The sequence below is a fragment of the Polychytrium aggregatum genome (assembly GCF_025602895.1).
Source record: "Polychytrium aggregatum strain JEL109 chromosome Unknown BJ171scaffold_16, whole genome shotgun sequence".
NCBI lineage: Eukaryota > Fungi > Chytridiomycota > Chytridiomycetes > Polychytriales > Polychytrium > Polychytrium aggregatum.
Window position 1 is genome coordinate 719,912 of NW_026516218.1, and position 12,252 is coordinate 732,163.

At 58.4% G+C, this 12,252-nt stretch overlaps 4 protein-coding genes across 4 annotated transcripts; 2 read left to right on the forward strand and 2 right to left on the reverse strand.

The window, feature by feature from the left end:
* Positions 1–12: 12 nt before the first annotated feature.
* On the reverse strand, positions 13–3,259 carry BJ171DRAFT_503168 (mitochondrial ribosomal death-associated protein 3-domain-containing protein). The gene is made up of 10 exons (XM_053110845.1): positions 2,817–3,259; positions 2,451–2,464; positions 2,286–2,336; positions 2,040–2,141; positions 1,823–1,934; positions 1,646–1,738; positions 1,402–1,529; positions 981–1,126; positions 384–880; positions 13–268 (listed from the first exon to the last, which is right to left on the reverse strand). The coding sequence occupies exons 1-10, from the start codon at positions 2,980–2,982 to the stop codon at positions 183–185; spliced, it is 1,395 nt and encodes a 464-aa protein (XP_052967253.1). The 5' UTR covers positions 2,983–3,259; the 3' UTR covers positions 13–182.
* Positions 3,260–3,327: 68 nt separating this feature from the next.
* On the forward strand, positions 3,328–4,990 carry BJ171DRAFT_503171 (B9 domain-containing protein). The gene is made up of 6 exons (XM_053110846.1): positions 3,328–3,467; positions 3,717–3,785; positions 3,863–4,007; positions 4,127–4,226; positions 4,393–4,523; positions 4,779–4,990. The coding sequence occupies exons 1-6, from the start codon at positions 3,411–3,413 to the stop codon at positions 4,901–4,903; spliced, it is 627 nt and encodes a 208-aa protein (XP_052967254.1). The 5' UTR covers positions 3,328–3,410; the 3' UTR covers positions 4,904–4,990.
* Positions 4,991–5,272: 282 nt separating this feature from the next.
* On the reverse strand, positions 5,273–6,597 carry BJ171DRAFT_84322 (uncharacterized protein). Its single transcript, XM_053115937.1, has 2 exons — positions 6,144–6,597; positions 5,273–5,996 (listed from the first exon to the last, which is right to left on the reverse strand). Exons 1-2 carry the CDS (start codon positions 6,291–6,293, stop codon positions 5,532–5,534), a joined length of 615 nt encoding a protein of 204 aa, XP_052967255.1. The 5' UTR covers positions 6,294–6,597; the 3' UTR covers positions 5,273–5,531.
* Positions 6,598–7,862: 1,265 nt separating this feature from the next.
* On the forward strand, positions 7,863–11,983 carry BJ171DRAFT_617151 (uncharacterized protein; the record flags this gene model as incomplete). The annotated part of the gene is made up of 8 exons (XM_053115367.1): positions 7,863–8,352; positions 8,648–8,936; positions 9,160–9,484; positions 9,689–10,012; positions 10,161–10,240; positions 10,377–10,831; positions 10,906–11,058; positions 11,241–11,983. 8 exons carry the CDS (start codon positions 7,863–7,865, stop codon positions 11,849–11,851), a joined length of 2,727 nt encoding a protein of 908 aa, XP_052967256.1. The 3' UTR covers positions 11,852–11,983.
* Between the last annotated feature and the right edge of the window lie 269 nt (positions 11,984–12,252).

The following is a 12,252-nucleotide window of genomic DNA, read 5'->3' on the forward strand; positions in this document are numbered from 1 at the left end:
GAGCAGGTGGAATTGGATGACAGACGGGCAGCTCTATTCATCGACACGACAGCGCTGGCTGTGGCAGAGGACCCGCCGCCTCCAGAAATGGCGCTACCCATCCTCGCTGTCTCTCACTTGCCACCCTCGGTCCTTCTCAGGACTGGCTGCATCGCGCCTCGAATCCCGGCTGCGACGGCCGCTCAGTGAGAAAAGATGTAGTTCATCAGCTGGCGGCCGTTTCCGCCGGTGAGAAGGTGTGCGCGCTTGATCGAGTGGTCGTTGAGCTCTGCTTGGCCATCCCCAGGCCACAACAATGAGAGAATCGGAGAAGATTGAGGCGCTGGTCAGCTACGATACAGAACTCGACTGTGCAAGGGAGACGCTGAACAGCCACACCGTACCAAAGCCAAAGTGGGCGACACTGGACTCCTTGTAAAACTTGAGCATCGCAGCTGTCTCTTCTCGGCTGTAGACAGGGAGATCGCAAACCACGACCTTGTTCTCGGTGAAGATGCTGGGCTTCAGATCCACCACCGAGATGGTGAAAGCGTCTCGGTGATGCGGGGCCAGGCTCGACGGGAGCATGGCGTCCGCGGCCGAGTCCAGGGTGTGGAACTTGGCTTCGTGGGTCTGGGCTGGGGCCTGGATGGGGTCGCGGCCCAGCGGGCGGTGGACGTGGGTGCGAGCGTAGTGCTGAAGGTAGGGTGATCGGATCCGCACAACGGTGGTGTCGTTGGTGCCGATCACAAAGCTGTTCTTGGAGGAACTGGACTCCAGGAACAACTTCTGGAACTCGTGGCAGAGCGACAGCTCGTGGGCCATGATGGGCTCGCTCTTGGGGGTGCGGTATGCGGTGCTTGAGAACAGCGATCCGACCTGATCCAGAGCCACAAAGACTCTGGATAGCAGCAAAGACGGTACATGCAGCGCAGTCAAGGCATTGGGCGTATTAGCGTCGATGAAAGCCGCACAAAGTCCTGCAAGCACGAGCGACTCACTTGGGGGACTGGCTCTTGAGGATCTTGAACAGGGCCTGGAGCACCAGAGTCGAGTGCTGCGGCGAGCTGATGCCAGCTTTGACCAGGCTGGCGAGGTTATCGTCGACTTTCTTGCTTCCCACTTGCACAGGCTCAGCGAGCTTAACCTGACAGGCGGATACGGGGGCGGCGGCATCAGACGCGACAAGGACGAGGATGGAATCATGTCGATTGAACAAAGTCCAAAACAAAGTAAGCACCACCGTCAGCTCGAAAGCCGGCAAGTTTGTCCACAGCGGCATCGTGGATTCGGCCGCAAGGCCAGGATCTCAACGGTCGTGTGTGACGATCGGCTGGACAGGCAGCAACGGCTGTGGAAAGCCACAGTGTCCAAGTCGGCAAGGCAAAGGGACGAAAGGAAGCATCCATGCGACGGACGCACCTCGGCAAGCGTCTTTGCGTTCATCGACAGTATTGACTCCAACACAGTCGCCGTAAGCTCGGGCTGGTCCCACTGGTTGGTGCTCTCGTTGAAATAGTAGAAGCTCGATGCCGAAGTCCACTGGGAAACTGGTATTCCGCATCAAGTAGCATGGTGTGGAGTAGAATACGAAGCGATTGCAGAGGGTGAGGGCGCTGGGCGAACGGCGGGTCGGCCAGGATCCGCTGGACAAGCACGCACTTACGCTTGGGAAGGTAGATAACGATCCAGTTGGCGCTCTGGAAATGAACCGCAAGCTGAAACAGAGTGTAGGTCTTTCCAGAGCCCTGCTTTCCGACTTGGAGTGGGGATCGTGTCAGTTCATGCAGTCCACAGCGCATCGCGCAGGACTATGGAGCAGAGTCTTGGGTGATCAGCTTACCAAGCAGAGCCTTGCCCTCGAGTCCCTTCTCTACAGACTCCTCCGCCATCTCGATCAGGTCCAGGGTAGAGTGACGGAGCATCGCCGACGACTCCTTGTCGCTGAGCCGATTCTGGAGAGAACAGTGACGCAGCACGAGTCAGACTGGCCGAGGCGGGCCCCTGAGAAACCCGGCTCGATGGTGTTTGCCTGCATGAGATACATGCACCGAGCTTACCAGCCGGAGCATGCCATTCGGCAGCTGAGAATCCGGAAGGGCTTTGATAAACGACTGTGGTGCCTTGAAAAAGTCGCCAACGTTTGCGCGGGTGCCGGAAGCCTGGAAGCGGCCATGGAAGCGGCACGAGTAAATCAAGCTGCTGGTCGTGCACCAAAACCAAGCCGCCAATAACAGCAGGCAGAGCTGAAAAGTCAGCAGGCAAAGAGTCAATCGCCAGACGAGAGACATCTCTTTCTGACTTACAGTTTTGTAGGTAGCGATGCGCAGCTCCTCATCGAATTTCAGGTCTTGCAGCTGGATGTCGACAGCCGAAATGAACGACAGTGAGAACCAAGTCGGGCGGTGCAGCTCTGCGGCGCTCGCTCAACCCCTCAAGGCCTGCGATTTCGCACTGGGCTCGACGTTCACCTTCACTTCGGGCTCTGCAGGAGTATGAATGTATCGCGCAAAATTGCCATATCGTTGACATCGTTGACATCGTTGGTATCGTGGTTGTCATGAACACACGCAGAAAGAAAGGCAAACCATTAGGCACCAGCGGATTGCTTCTCTGTTGCTTTGTTCCCCAGACAAGATGCAAAGTGCCAGTGCTGCTCAATTGCCAACACATCAACGGTCAGGGCAATCTTGGATATTCTGTCCTCGAGTCTCCTGATCTTCAATCCACCATTCCCTCTCGGTCTCTGCAGCTCTGTCTCGCTTGCTCCCAAGATCTCTGGCGTGTTCTCCGGTGCCGTGGCTCTGCTTTGGAATGATCTCGGTATGTAGACATGCCTGCGCGCTTGCCGAATCTTGCTCCCGGAGAAGGGGCGGTGGCCAGCGATCGAGTGGCCAGGGAGAGCATCGGTCGCAGCGAAAGTGCCCGCGGCAGCATCACGGACGAGCGGATCATGATTCCCGCAGAAGATTGCAGCGGCCTCGCAAGCATTCTCGAAGACATGGTGGTGGCTACGCTTTGTGGGCTTGAGTAGTCGTGTGGTGTAGGGAGGCGCCGAGCGAGAGCGAGTCGTTGATCGATCGATTTGGCTTGGGAGGGCTGACAAACAGCTGAAGCGAAAAGGATGGAGGCTCGGGTGCGCTCGGGCAATGTCGATCGCGGCGACAGACGCACGGGCACGCAGGCGGATCTGCTGGATGTTGCTGTGGCGAACCAGATCAGCTTGCGCTTTTGCGTTTTGGGTGAGAGAGAAAAAAAGCACAGACCATGGTCACGTGTTGGATCCAACCGCCTGCCTGGGCGCTTCATGGCCGCGCTGCTGGGCGGGGGAGCGCGGGCGTCAGGGCGATCTGGGCAGGGAGCGAGCGAGCGAGGAAGGGAAGGAGCAGCCCAAACGGCGAGCCAGTCCCGTTTGTGTGCACGCCAGCGCCATGCCCTCGCCAAACTTCTTTTCGCTGCTCCTCACGGGCCAAATCGAGTCTGCATACGTGGGTATCTCTGCCGGGCATCGGTGCAGAGAGCCGTTGGCGGCATGGCAACAGACGCGATGCTGGGTCGGTGGCATACTTCAAGGAGAGCGCCGAGACACATGAGTCGAGGAAGAATGACGGAGGAGGCCCACTGAACGCATGCGACAGCTCTACATGCCCTCGTCCGCGACTGTGAGGAGATCTAATGCGGCAATTGTTTGGCTCTGTCGCTGACGTTTCCCACCACCCACGCTCGTGTCGGTGCAGTTTCCCCAGCACGACAACCTCTACTGCAAGTTTTCATTTGCGCATGGCCAGGACTGGATCATTCTTCACGTACGTTGACAGCTGGGCGATCGGTGGGTCTATTGTGTGCAGGACGCCAGCCCTAACCAACGATACGTGCGGAACAGGGTCTGGAGGAGGGCATCACTCAGCAGTCGCTGGCATCCAGCTCGCCAACTGTCTCGACTTCGGCTATCGCAACCGGACTGCTTGTTCGGCCCTGCGTGTGGAACTTTCCGATCGAGCTTGCCTTCAAATCCACGAATATATATGGTAGGATTGCAGCAATGGCTCTTGAAGCACACCCGGACCACGGACCTGGTCGAGACACCCACCAACACCAATGCCCCGCGACTGACGATGTGTGTTGGCGGGTGGATGGCATCGCGCAGGCTGGCCAAGAATCGTCGTGAGCGTCTATGGAACAGACGAATTTGGCCGGGATGTCATTCGCGGATATGGAACCATGCTGCTTCCGCGGAGTTCTGGACGGTAGGTGCTGTTCTGGGCGGCCGTCATCTCATTCAGGAGCAGAACCGAATCTGCCCCCCGTCCGCCAGTTTATAACCGGGCGGTGGATAAGATGACTTGAGAGGGGATCAGCCCGCACCCGAAGCATCACTCCTCTGACAGAGCAGCGCTGTCCGTTGCCATTCAGGTTTGAAAAGTACATCGAGATGTTTGCGCCGATCGCGACAAGCCCACTCAACCAACTTCTTTCGTGGGTGGTCGGCAAGCTGCCCGAGTTCATGGATTCCAAGTTTGTGGCGCAAAGCGATGGTCGCGAAGGTAAGCCAAAACGGCAGCGTTGCAGGCAGCATCCAAGGGCTATGCAATAGATGCGCCGCATGTACTGCATGTGCGGTGAGCGAGTCGTATCCCGTGGGATTCGACACTCACTCGATGGATCCAATTTTCGTTGATCTGCAAATGCCTTGGGACCATGAAACGAATCAACGCACGAAACTCGCGGCTGGGACGACGACGAAACAACGCCATTGGTCATCGGCGTAACGGCTCCGCGACGGCACTATCATCTCGCAGTGACCAGGGTACGCAGCCAGGGCGCCGTCAAGGTCCAGCTCAACGTCACCATCCGCGACATTGCAAAGTGCGGCTACATGCTGGGGCCGGCCAATGCAGCGGAGCCGCCCCGGAGCTCCAAATAGACACAGGGCCGACAACATCCAGCGGGATGAGACAGCCATCAAATGATCAAAAAGCCAGCAATCAAGCAATGGGTACGATCGGCGAGACGGCAATTTTTGGCATATACTGAGGTTGCATCAAACAACAATAAGGGGGACATTAGGAGGGACAAGAAAGCAATGGATGTACTTGCGATGGGGGTGGGAGAAGAACATAGACACTGCAGCGAACAACCTGGCTCAAAGTAGCAAGGTCCGAAAGAGAAGCACAATGCTGGGGGACTTATCTATATGTAGATTGATATAGATGTGTAGACGGTGGGCGGAGAAGTAGGTAGGGGCAATCGAGCAGGAGTCGGGAGGGGGGGGGCCGGTTAAAGTGGGTAAAGGACCATCGAGGAGGATCGAATTCCATCGACCCACCAGGCACAGTGAGCATAGATGGCGGTATCGAGGGTGCAGGCGAGTCGACCTTGATAGGATCCAGAGGAACATGCTTGCTCGGGGTCGGGGTCGCGATCAAGCCAGAGATTAGGAGTGGCAGAGGAGTATGTAGCCCATAGACGGGTGCGGAGACAGTGCCATAGGAAGAGAGCACGAACGACAGCACCGAGCTGGGCTGTGGCATGCTCGGATGGGGGAGAGTGGATTACACCGTCGCAAGACCCGGCGAGATGGTGACGGGGGCAGGCGCCGGCGACTTGCAGAGCTCGGGGGATGGCGCATAGGACTTCCACGGCAGCCACGAGCGCTTGCCCCGGGAGGCATCGGCAGCAACGGAAATGTAGTCCCGCACGGTGCCTCCGGTCTTCCACCAGCCGCCCTTGAGCGAGGCGACGGCCTTGCGGGCGGCGGTAGGGTTTTTCGGGTATAGCTCCCAGATGGCCGAGAAAAAATCGATGGCATCGGTGGCGGCCTGGAAGCGCTCCTGAGAGCCGACCTTCTGGCATATGGCCTTTCGCAGGAAAGCGGCACCGACAGAGAGAACATCGCGGTGGAACTGCAGGTCGTTGGGGTAGCGTTCGAGCATGCAGTCAAACTCCTCGATGGTGTCGCTGACGAGCCAGATGTCCAGGGTTCCCTCGCATCCAAGCTCCTTTATCGGATCAGTGACCTGGAAAACGGCGGAAGAATTGGAGGGTTCAGCCAGAGAGCAGGAGCGAGCGTACATGACGATGTTGATGCGAGCATGGATGCGGAATGCATCGAGCGACTGCAGCGGCAAGGATGGCCAGCGGCAGCAGAAACGACAGTGGCTTACCATGAACGAGAGGGCAACGAGCTCGCGGTCCATGAAGGGGTTGTTGCATGGCTTTGCCTGTTTCTGGGAAGAACGGGTCGAGAGCGAGGTTGAGGTCTTGGCGGACGAGCATGTCGAGTGGGAGTTGGACGAGGTAACGGAGGCTCTCATTTGCACAGACGAACAATAAGGGTGAGATGCGGGAGATGAAGGAAAGGAGAGTGTGGGAGGGCAAGGGGATCAGAGCGAAGGGGGTGATCCCATCAGCGACAATCGGGAGGAGACAGGATGGCGGGGAAGTCCTCTGGCTTGGACGGCGAGAGGGTGAAAGGGACTGAAAGCGGAATTGGACGAGAGTGAGACGGAGCGAAAGAAGAGCGTGGACGAGACGAGGGGAGACGAGTTTGGACGAGACCGAAACCGAAACGGCGACCGAAACGGCGACCAAATGGGCGACCAAAAAGAAAGGAAAGGAAAGGAAAGGACAGAAAAGGACAGAAAAGGACAGAAAAGGACAGAAAAGGACAGGCCAGTTGAGGAGACACGGCGCCGCACAGTCACTGTGAACGCATGTCACACACGCGGCGGCGGTGTCGCACAGGGCGTGTTGCCGTCGCACGGCGCATCCGCTGCGCTGTCTGCTGCACTCCACAGTTTCTGTGGCGTCACAGGGCACACAGGCGCGCACCGCGTGACAAGCCGCGCACAGGGCACACGCCCGCCGCACAACCAATCGCCGCCCTCGGCACAGCGCCAACAAGCGTCGCCGCCGCGCCCGTGCAGGAGCACAACAAGCCGCGCCTGACCAGCGTCGCACAGAGCGCCACTCGCGCGCCACAAGGCCGAGCCAATCGCTGGTCGGATTCCCCTGTCGTGCGGCCAGCCACGGTATGGCTCGCCTCAGCCGGAGCGTGGGAACAGAGCCGCTTTCGTTGGGTTGGGAAGCATGGTCTTGAATGCACCAGGTTGATCTCCTGTGGCAACGGTCGACCGGCATTGGTAACTCGATGTGAGTGTGGCGCATTCGGTCCTCTCAATATCAAGATAGTCGGGTCGGATGGGTCGCTCTGCCTCCAGTCTCCTTGGATGCACAGGTGGTCAAAACGAACGACAGATGGGGTGCAATCCAGCATAACGACAGCCCTGGATCAGAGCAGGATGTCCTGTTTCGTTTTGGAAACGCTGTATATCGGTCAGTTGCCTGGCTGAATGAATTCGATCGGCTCTCGCCCATGCAAGAGAAGGACGGTGCGTCTCGATGCGTTTCCAGCGCGCTGTGCAGCCATAGACATGGATGTCCATCGTGCACACCACCACCCACTCTGCAGAGACGCTATCGAGAAGCAGTACTGTTGACAATCGATGTCTCTGGCACACGAGCAGCCTGCATACCACCGGCCCACTCGTCCACGATCGATATGAATCAGTCCCGCCCTGGCGCCAGATCTGAGCCCGCGCACACTTCTTGCACTCGCCGTGTCCGTCGGCGGCTCTGGTTACCCGCTCACCGCTCCAGAGGGCTTGGCCTTGGGCGCCCTCCACCTGCGTTGGCATCGAGCCTCCGCTTGCCCTGGCACCGAGCCCTCTGTCTTCTGCACCCACTTGCCCGCCTGCGGCTTTCCCACGCCTCTGCCCCGGCACTAACTCGCCATCCCCTGCACCTTACCACGCGTTTCCCTCCAGCCCAGCCATCCCGCCATCCGTCGGCCCTTCGATTCAGACCACTCCCGCTGAGCATCCATGGTGTTCGATTCAAGCACGGGCATGTGGACGCCCAATCCTCTGCTCCAGTCGCAGCCAGACCTCCAGAGAACATCCATGCACGCGGTCGCCAACCAGACCAGCGCCAACACGCTGCCCAACAGCTCAACAATGATGTCGCTTGCCCTCTCGGCGATCGTGGAGCGCGACGAGGGGCTTCGCGGCTCGCTCCGGCAGATGGCTGACCAGTACTCGTCGCTTATGATTCCGTCGCTGCTGGAACGCCCACAAGCTGCTGTCTCGGGAAACCCTGCGGCCACGCCCGCGACCAACATTGCCGTGTTGCCACCCATCGGAAACGACGCAAAGGTCATCAGGAGTAAGGTCGGCCCCGTGGAGATTCGCCTCTACACTGACCGCACCACCTTCGTGGCCCAAGGAGAAGTTACGGGGGTCCTCCACGTTCAGTGTGGCAGCACCAAGGGCCTCAAGATCGGGCGAATCGAGCTCCAGCTCGTGGGATATGAAGGTGAGCATTGAGCATTGAGCATTGAGCATTGAGCATTGAGCATTGAGCATTGAGCATTGAGCATTGAGCATTGAGCATTGAGCATTGGGCACGCGCATCGCATGGATCGCACGTACCATTGCGCCGCCAAATCGCATGTTCTCTGGCGTTTCTGGGCACCTCTTCCTCCGCATGGATGGATGCTTGCACACGGACGACCACCCAGAGCCACTCGAGTATCAGATGGCTTGTTTCTATCGGCATGGCCATGAGCTGATCCACCCGTGAATTGCCCACCTCCGCGCTCCAATGGCAGCTATCATTCCCTCTGCCGGCACTCCTTTGGCCCTCTCTCGCCGTGCGTTCTTTTTCACCAAGCAGTGTCTTCAGAGTGTAGACAAAGCTCCCACCGACGCCATCGTTCCGGGCACGCCCGACGAGCACGGCATGTGGTCTGCCCGAGGAGGGCTGACCAAGCTGCCCTTCTCGATCGCCATCGGCCCGGGCTGCAACTCTGCCGCGCAATCCTCGGGGGAAGAGAATGCCCCCCTCCCGAGCTCGTTCTGGAACAGGCAGTTTGGCGGTGTGCGGTACATCCTATCCGCGTGAGTAACTGTGCACCCATTCCTCGCAGACTGCGACTCTGGCTGATTGCTTGACGACCTCGATCGGAATTGCCGATTCCGATGACTCGAGTGCATGCATGCTGTGTCGCGCAGCGGTCCAGCGTCTGATGCCTGCGAACACTGATGGTTCTGCTTTGCCTCACTGCTACGGTTCTGCCTTGGCTCACTGCGCATTCCTTTGCTCTCTCAACGATGCCCTCAGCTTGGTCTTCATCAAAATCGGCCACAATCCACCCACGCTCCCGCCCGTTACTGCCTACCGCGAGCTCTTTGTTCTCGAACACACACCCGCTCTGCTGTCGGCTTCCTTCCCTGCATTCAGACAGACCAATTCACCCACCAGTGCAACAGACACCCAGCTTGTTGGCGGCATGCTTGGGTTTGGACGAAAAGGACACGTCCAGCTCAAAGCCGAGCTTCATGTCCCCCAGCCGAGCGAGACATACGAGCATCTGTCTCTGGGAACATGGGTCGCCGGCGGAATCGGGTTTGTCGGTGTCGAGATCAAAAACTTTTCGCCCCAGAAGGTTCGTGATTGCTGCAGCGCGCCGAATACAATGTCACTCTGATTCGGCTCTCGATTTAACCGAGTGACTTCTTCCATCTCTCTTCCGTGACAATATCAAATGCACTGGCACTGAATTTGCGCCATTGTGCGACTCCAAACGACCATTATCACTCAATCCATTGGACGGCCCTTGGGCTGCGATGTCGCCTTTCGGTATGAGCAGGTCAAGGAGCTCAAAGTGGCCCTGATCCGTCGCCTCAAGACTTTCTCCCAAAGCGCTCCGGGCGCGAAAGCCGACAAGGGCGACGATGTTGCAGATGAAAGAGAAGCGTCACTGTTGCCCGTGAGCTTCTCGCGCCAGCTCGTTGTCGAACGGTCGTTCAAAGCCATGCGCCAAACCTCCTCCTCGGGCGCCCTTGTCTCTCGCCTCAAGTATGCAGCCGAGGGATGGGCCGAAGATGGAGAGGATGTCCCGCCAAAGTGGGGCTGGTGGAACGGAGTCGAGCCCAACGATAGCCGCAAGGTCATCGTTGACATCTGCGTCCCGGTAGGCTCCTTGTGCTGAGCAGAGACTGATCGACAGGCTAATTGACGACTTCGACACGGACCATGTCGCTGCTGTGCGCTGATTAAAATGGTATTCCACCTGTCTCGATTCTCACTATCCTGTGCATTTATGTCGCGCACGGGAACAGTTCAACGTCCGGACGATTCGATACGGCATGCTGATCGATGTTTCGTATGTCGTTCAAGTCGTCGTGTTGCTTAACGGCGGGTAAGTGGCGAGCATGTGAGCTTGCATTCAAGTCTCTCTTCAAACATTCCTTGGGCATTCCTGATGGCAACCATCTTTGTGTTGCCCTTTCGAGACTGATATGGGGCTCTGGTTTGCTTTGCTGGCGCACTTGCAGGAAGAAGCTCTCGGTCGATATTCCCGTCACTGTGCTTCACCCAGCGTCGCTGTACAGCAACCTTCCCTCGACCCAGAGGGCTGTGCGAAGCGGCGAGCGCACCTCAGACCAGTCCCTCGCTCAGCAGAGCGCCTCCGCTCTCCAGATCTCACCCGATCAGACTCTCCAGAGCCTTGCCGACTTGGGACGCCGCTTATCCGCCACCAACTTGACGTCCACCGAAAGTGCTGGCATCTCGGCCTGCATGACGTCACCGCACACTGCTTCGGCCCAAAGATACGATCAGAACTCCCACGCAGCGATCCCAGGAAATCAGCAAGGCCTATATACAGACCCCTCGTGTGCTGCCGTGGCAGATGTGTCTGGTAACTACATGCACCCACATGCAGCGCCCGTCGCACCGACTGCCTTTGTCGAGACTGGGGGACAGTCGTTGCCACTGCCAGTGATCGAAAGTAGGTCCGGGCTGGCCACTGCAGGATGCCAGCGAGGCCGAATACTGACGTGCTGCTACGTTCGCCGTCGGCAGCTTCATTTTCACCCCAGAGTCAACACATCAGCTTGGATGCTGCCTTTCCGAGACACAATCCGTTTCTGGATCCAGAATCTCCCAAACATCAGCCAAACAACGGCAAGGATCACCCTCATCGCGACGGTTTCGCGGAACAGGGCATACCTGATGGTAAGAGGCCACGAGCTTGCGGAGGAGGGAGATTGCAATGCCATGCGTTTGTCCTGGGTGGTCGCAGTGGTATGCTCTCGTGTGCTGAGTCACACAATTTCCGGGCCGCAGCGCTACTATGATTAACCACTACTCCTCTGGCTTGTCGGAACTCATCCGATGCGGTAACTTGCATTTGACAGAAACATTCGTCGACACCCACGAGGCGTGGTCATTTGGTGCTGAACAAGCCACACCGATGGGCGGCCGAGGGGAAGTCTCGGCTGATGCTCCTGTGCTGCAGCATGTCAGTCCTGCGCACAAGATATATATGCACAGCCTGATGCAGCGGGCCAGCACCCTGCCACGCAACTCCAACTCCAACCCCAACCAGCCCGGCAGCCGACACAACTCCATCACTGGCACATACTACGGCGCACAACATCGCTCCAAGCCGCCTCCGCCTCCGCCATCGGCGAGCCACCACGGGACCCTGTACCGGCCAGGGGACCGAAGCTTGGCCAAGACGACTCGATCGATCGAGCCTGACGACGATACATTTGAGCTGATCCAGTCGAGAAGAGAGGCCGACCGTCTCCAGGCCACGACCGAGCGCGACCAGCTCATGAGCCAGCTGCTTCAAGAGGCCAACCAGCTCAGTCGACACGCGCAGCACACCTCCACAGCAGCGACACTGCCCTATGCCGAGGAAAATGGCTCTGGACCAGGCGCCGCCACGGCCGACCGCTCCGCGATCGAGAAATCGATTGACCTGATGTTTGACGACGTGCATCGCCTCTCGGACGAGTGTTGAGCGAAGGGGACAACCGCCGAACAGAGCTCGCCGGGTGGGCTGTTGGGGACGCTACTGGAGTGCTGCAGGAAAAGGCAACATTAGAGAAGAGAAAGGCAAAGCGAAGAGAAATACATTGAACCGACTGCAGCCAAGGCGATGCCATCGCTGGCGATCGAGTAACGAGCTTGCTCGATCAGAAAGCGTTCCCACAGAACAGCATTCCCACGCGACAGCGAGAGGCAGCGAGGAGCACAGAGACCGGAGCGAGAGCGCCTCTCCGCATCTCCTCACGTGTCTCGCCGGCGCACACAGACAATGGCGCCGCACAAACGGCACAGCAGACACACAAACACACGCACACGCCGCGTGCACGGTCACACCGCCGCGCGCGCTTTCCATTCCAGGCAAGCCAGCGCGTC

Bases quoted from the DNA above. Each gene is read 5' to 3' on its own strand.
- BJ171DRAFT_503168 (XM_053110845.1), bottom strand. From the start codon at position 2,982: ATGTCTTCGAGAATGCTTGCGAGGCCGCTGCAATCTTCTGCGGGAATC. The intron at 1,739-1,822 runs GTAAGCTGATCA...CCCCACTCCAAG, and splicing joins CGAGGGCAAGGCTCTGCTTG to TCGGAAAGCAGGGCTCTGGA. The intron at 1,127-1,401 runs GTGCGTCCGTCG...TCCGCCTGTCAG, and splicing joins ACGCAAAGACGCTTGCCGAG to GTTAAGCTCGCTGAGCCTGT.
- BJ171DRAFT_503171 (XM_053110846.1), top strand. From the start codon at position 3,411: ATGCCCTCGCCAAACTTCTTTTCGCTGCTCCTCACGGGCCAAATCGAG. The intron at 4,008-4,126 runs GTAGGATTGCAG...GGCATCGCGCAG, and splicing joins CAAATCCACGAATATATATG to GCTGGCCAAGAATCGTCGTG. The intron at 4,227-4,392 runs GTAGGTGCTGTT...GTTGCCATTCAG, and splicing joins CTTCCGCGGAGTTCTGGACG to GTTTGAAAAGTACATCGAGA.
- BJ171DRAFT_84322 (XM_053115937.1), bottom strand. From the start codon at position 6,293: ATGAGAGCCTCCGTTACCTCGTCCAACTCCCACTCGACATGCTCGTCC. The intron at 5,997-6,143 runs GTAAGCCACTGT...GCCGTTTTCCAG, and splicing joins TCGTTGCCCTCTCGTTCATG to GTCACTGATCCGATAAAGGA.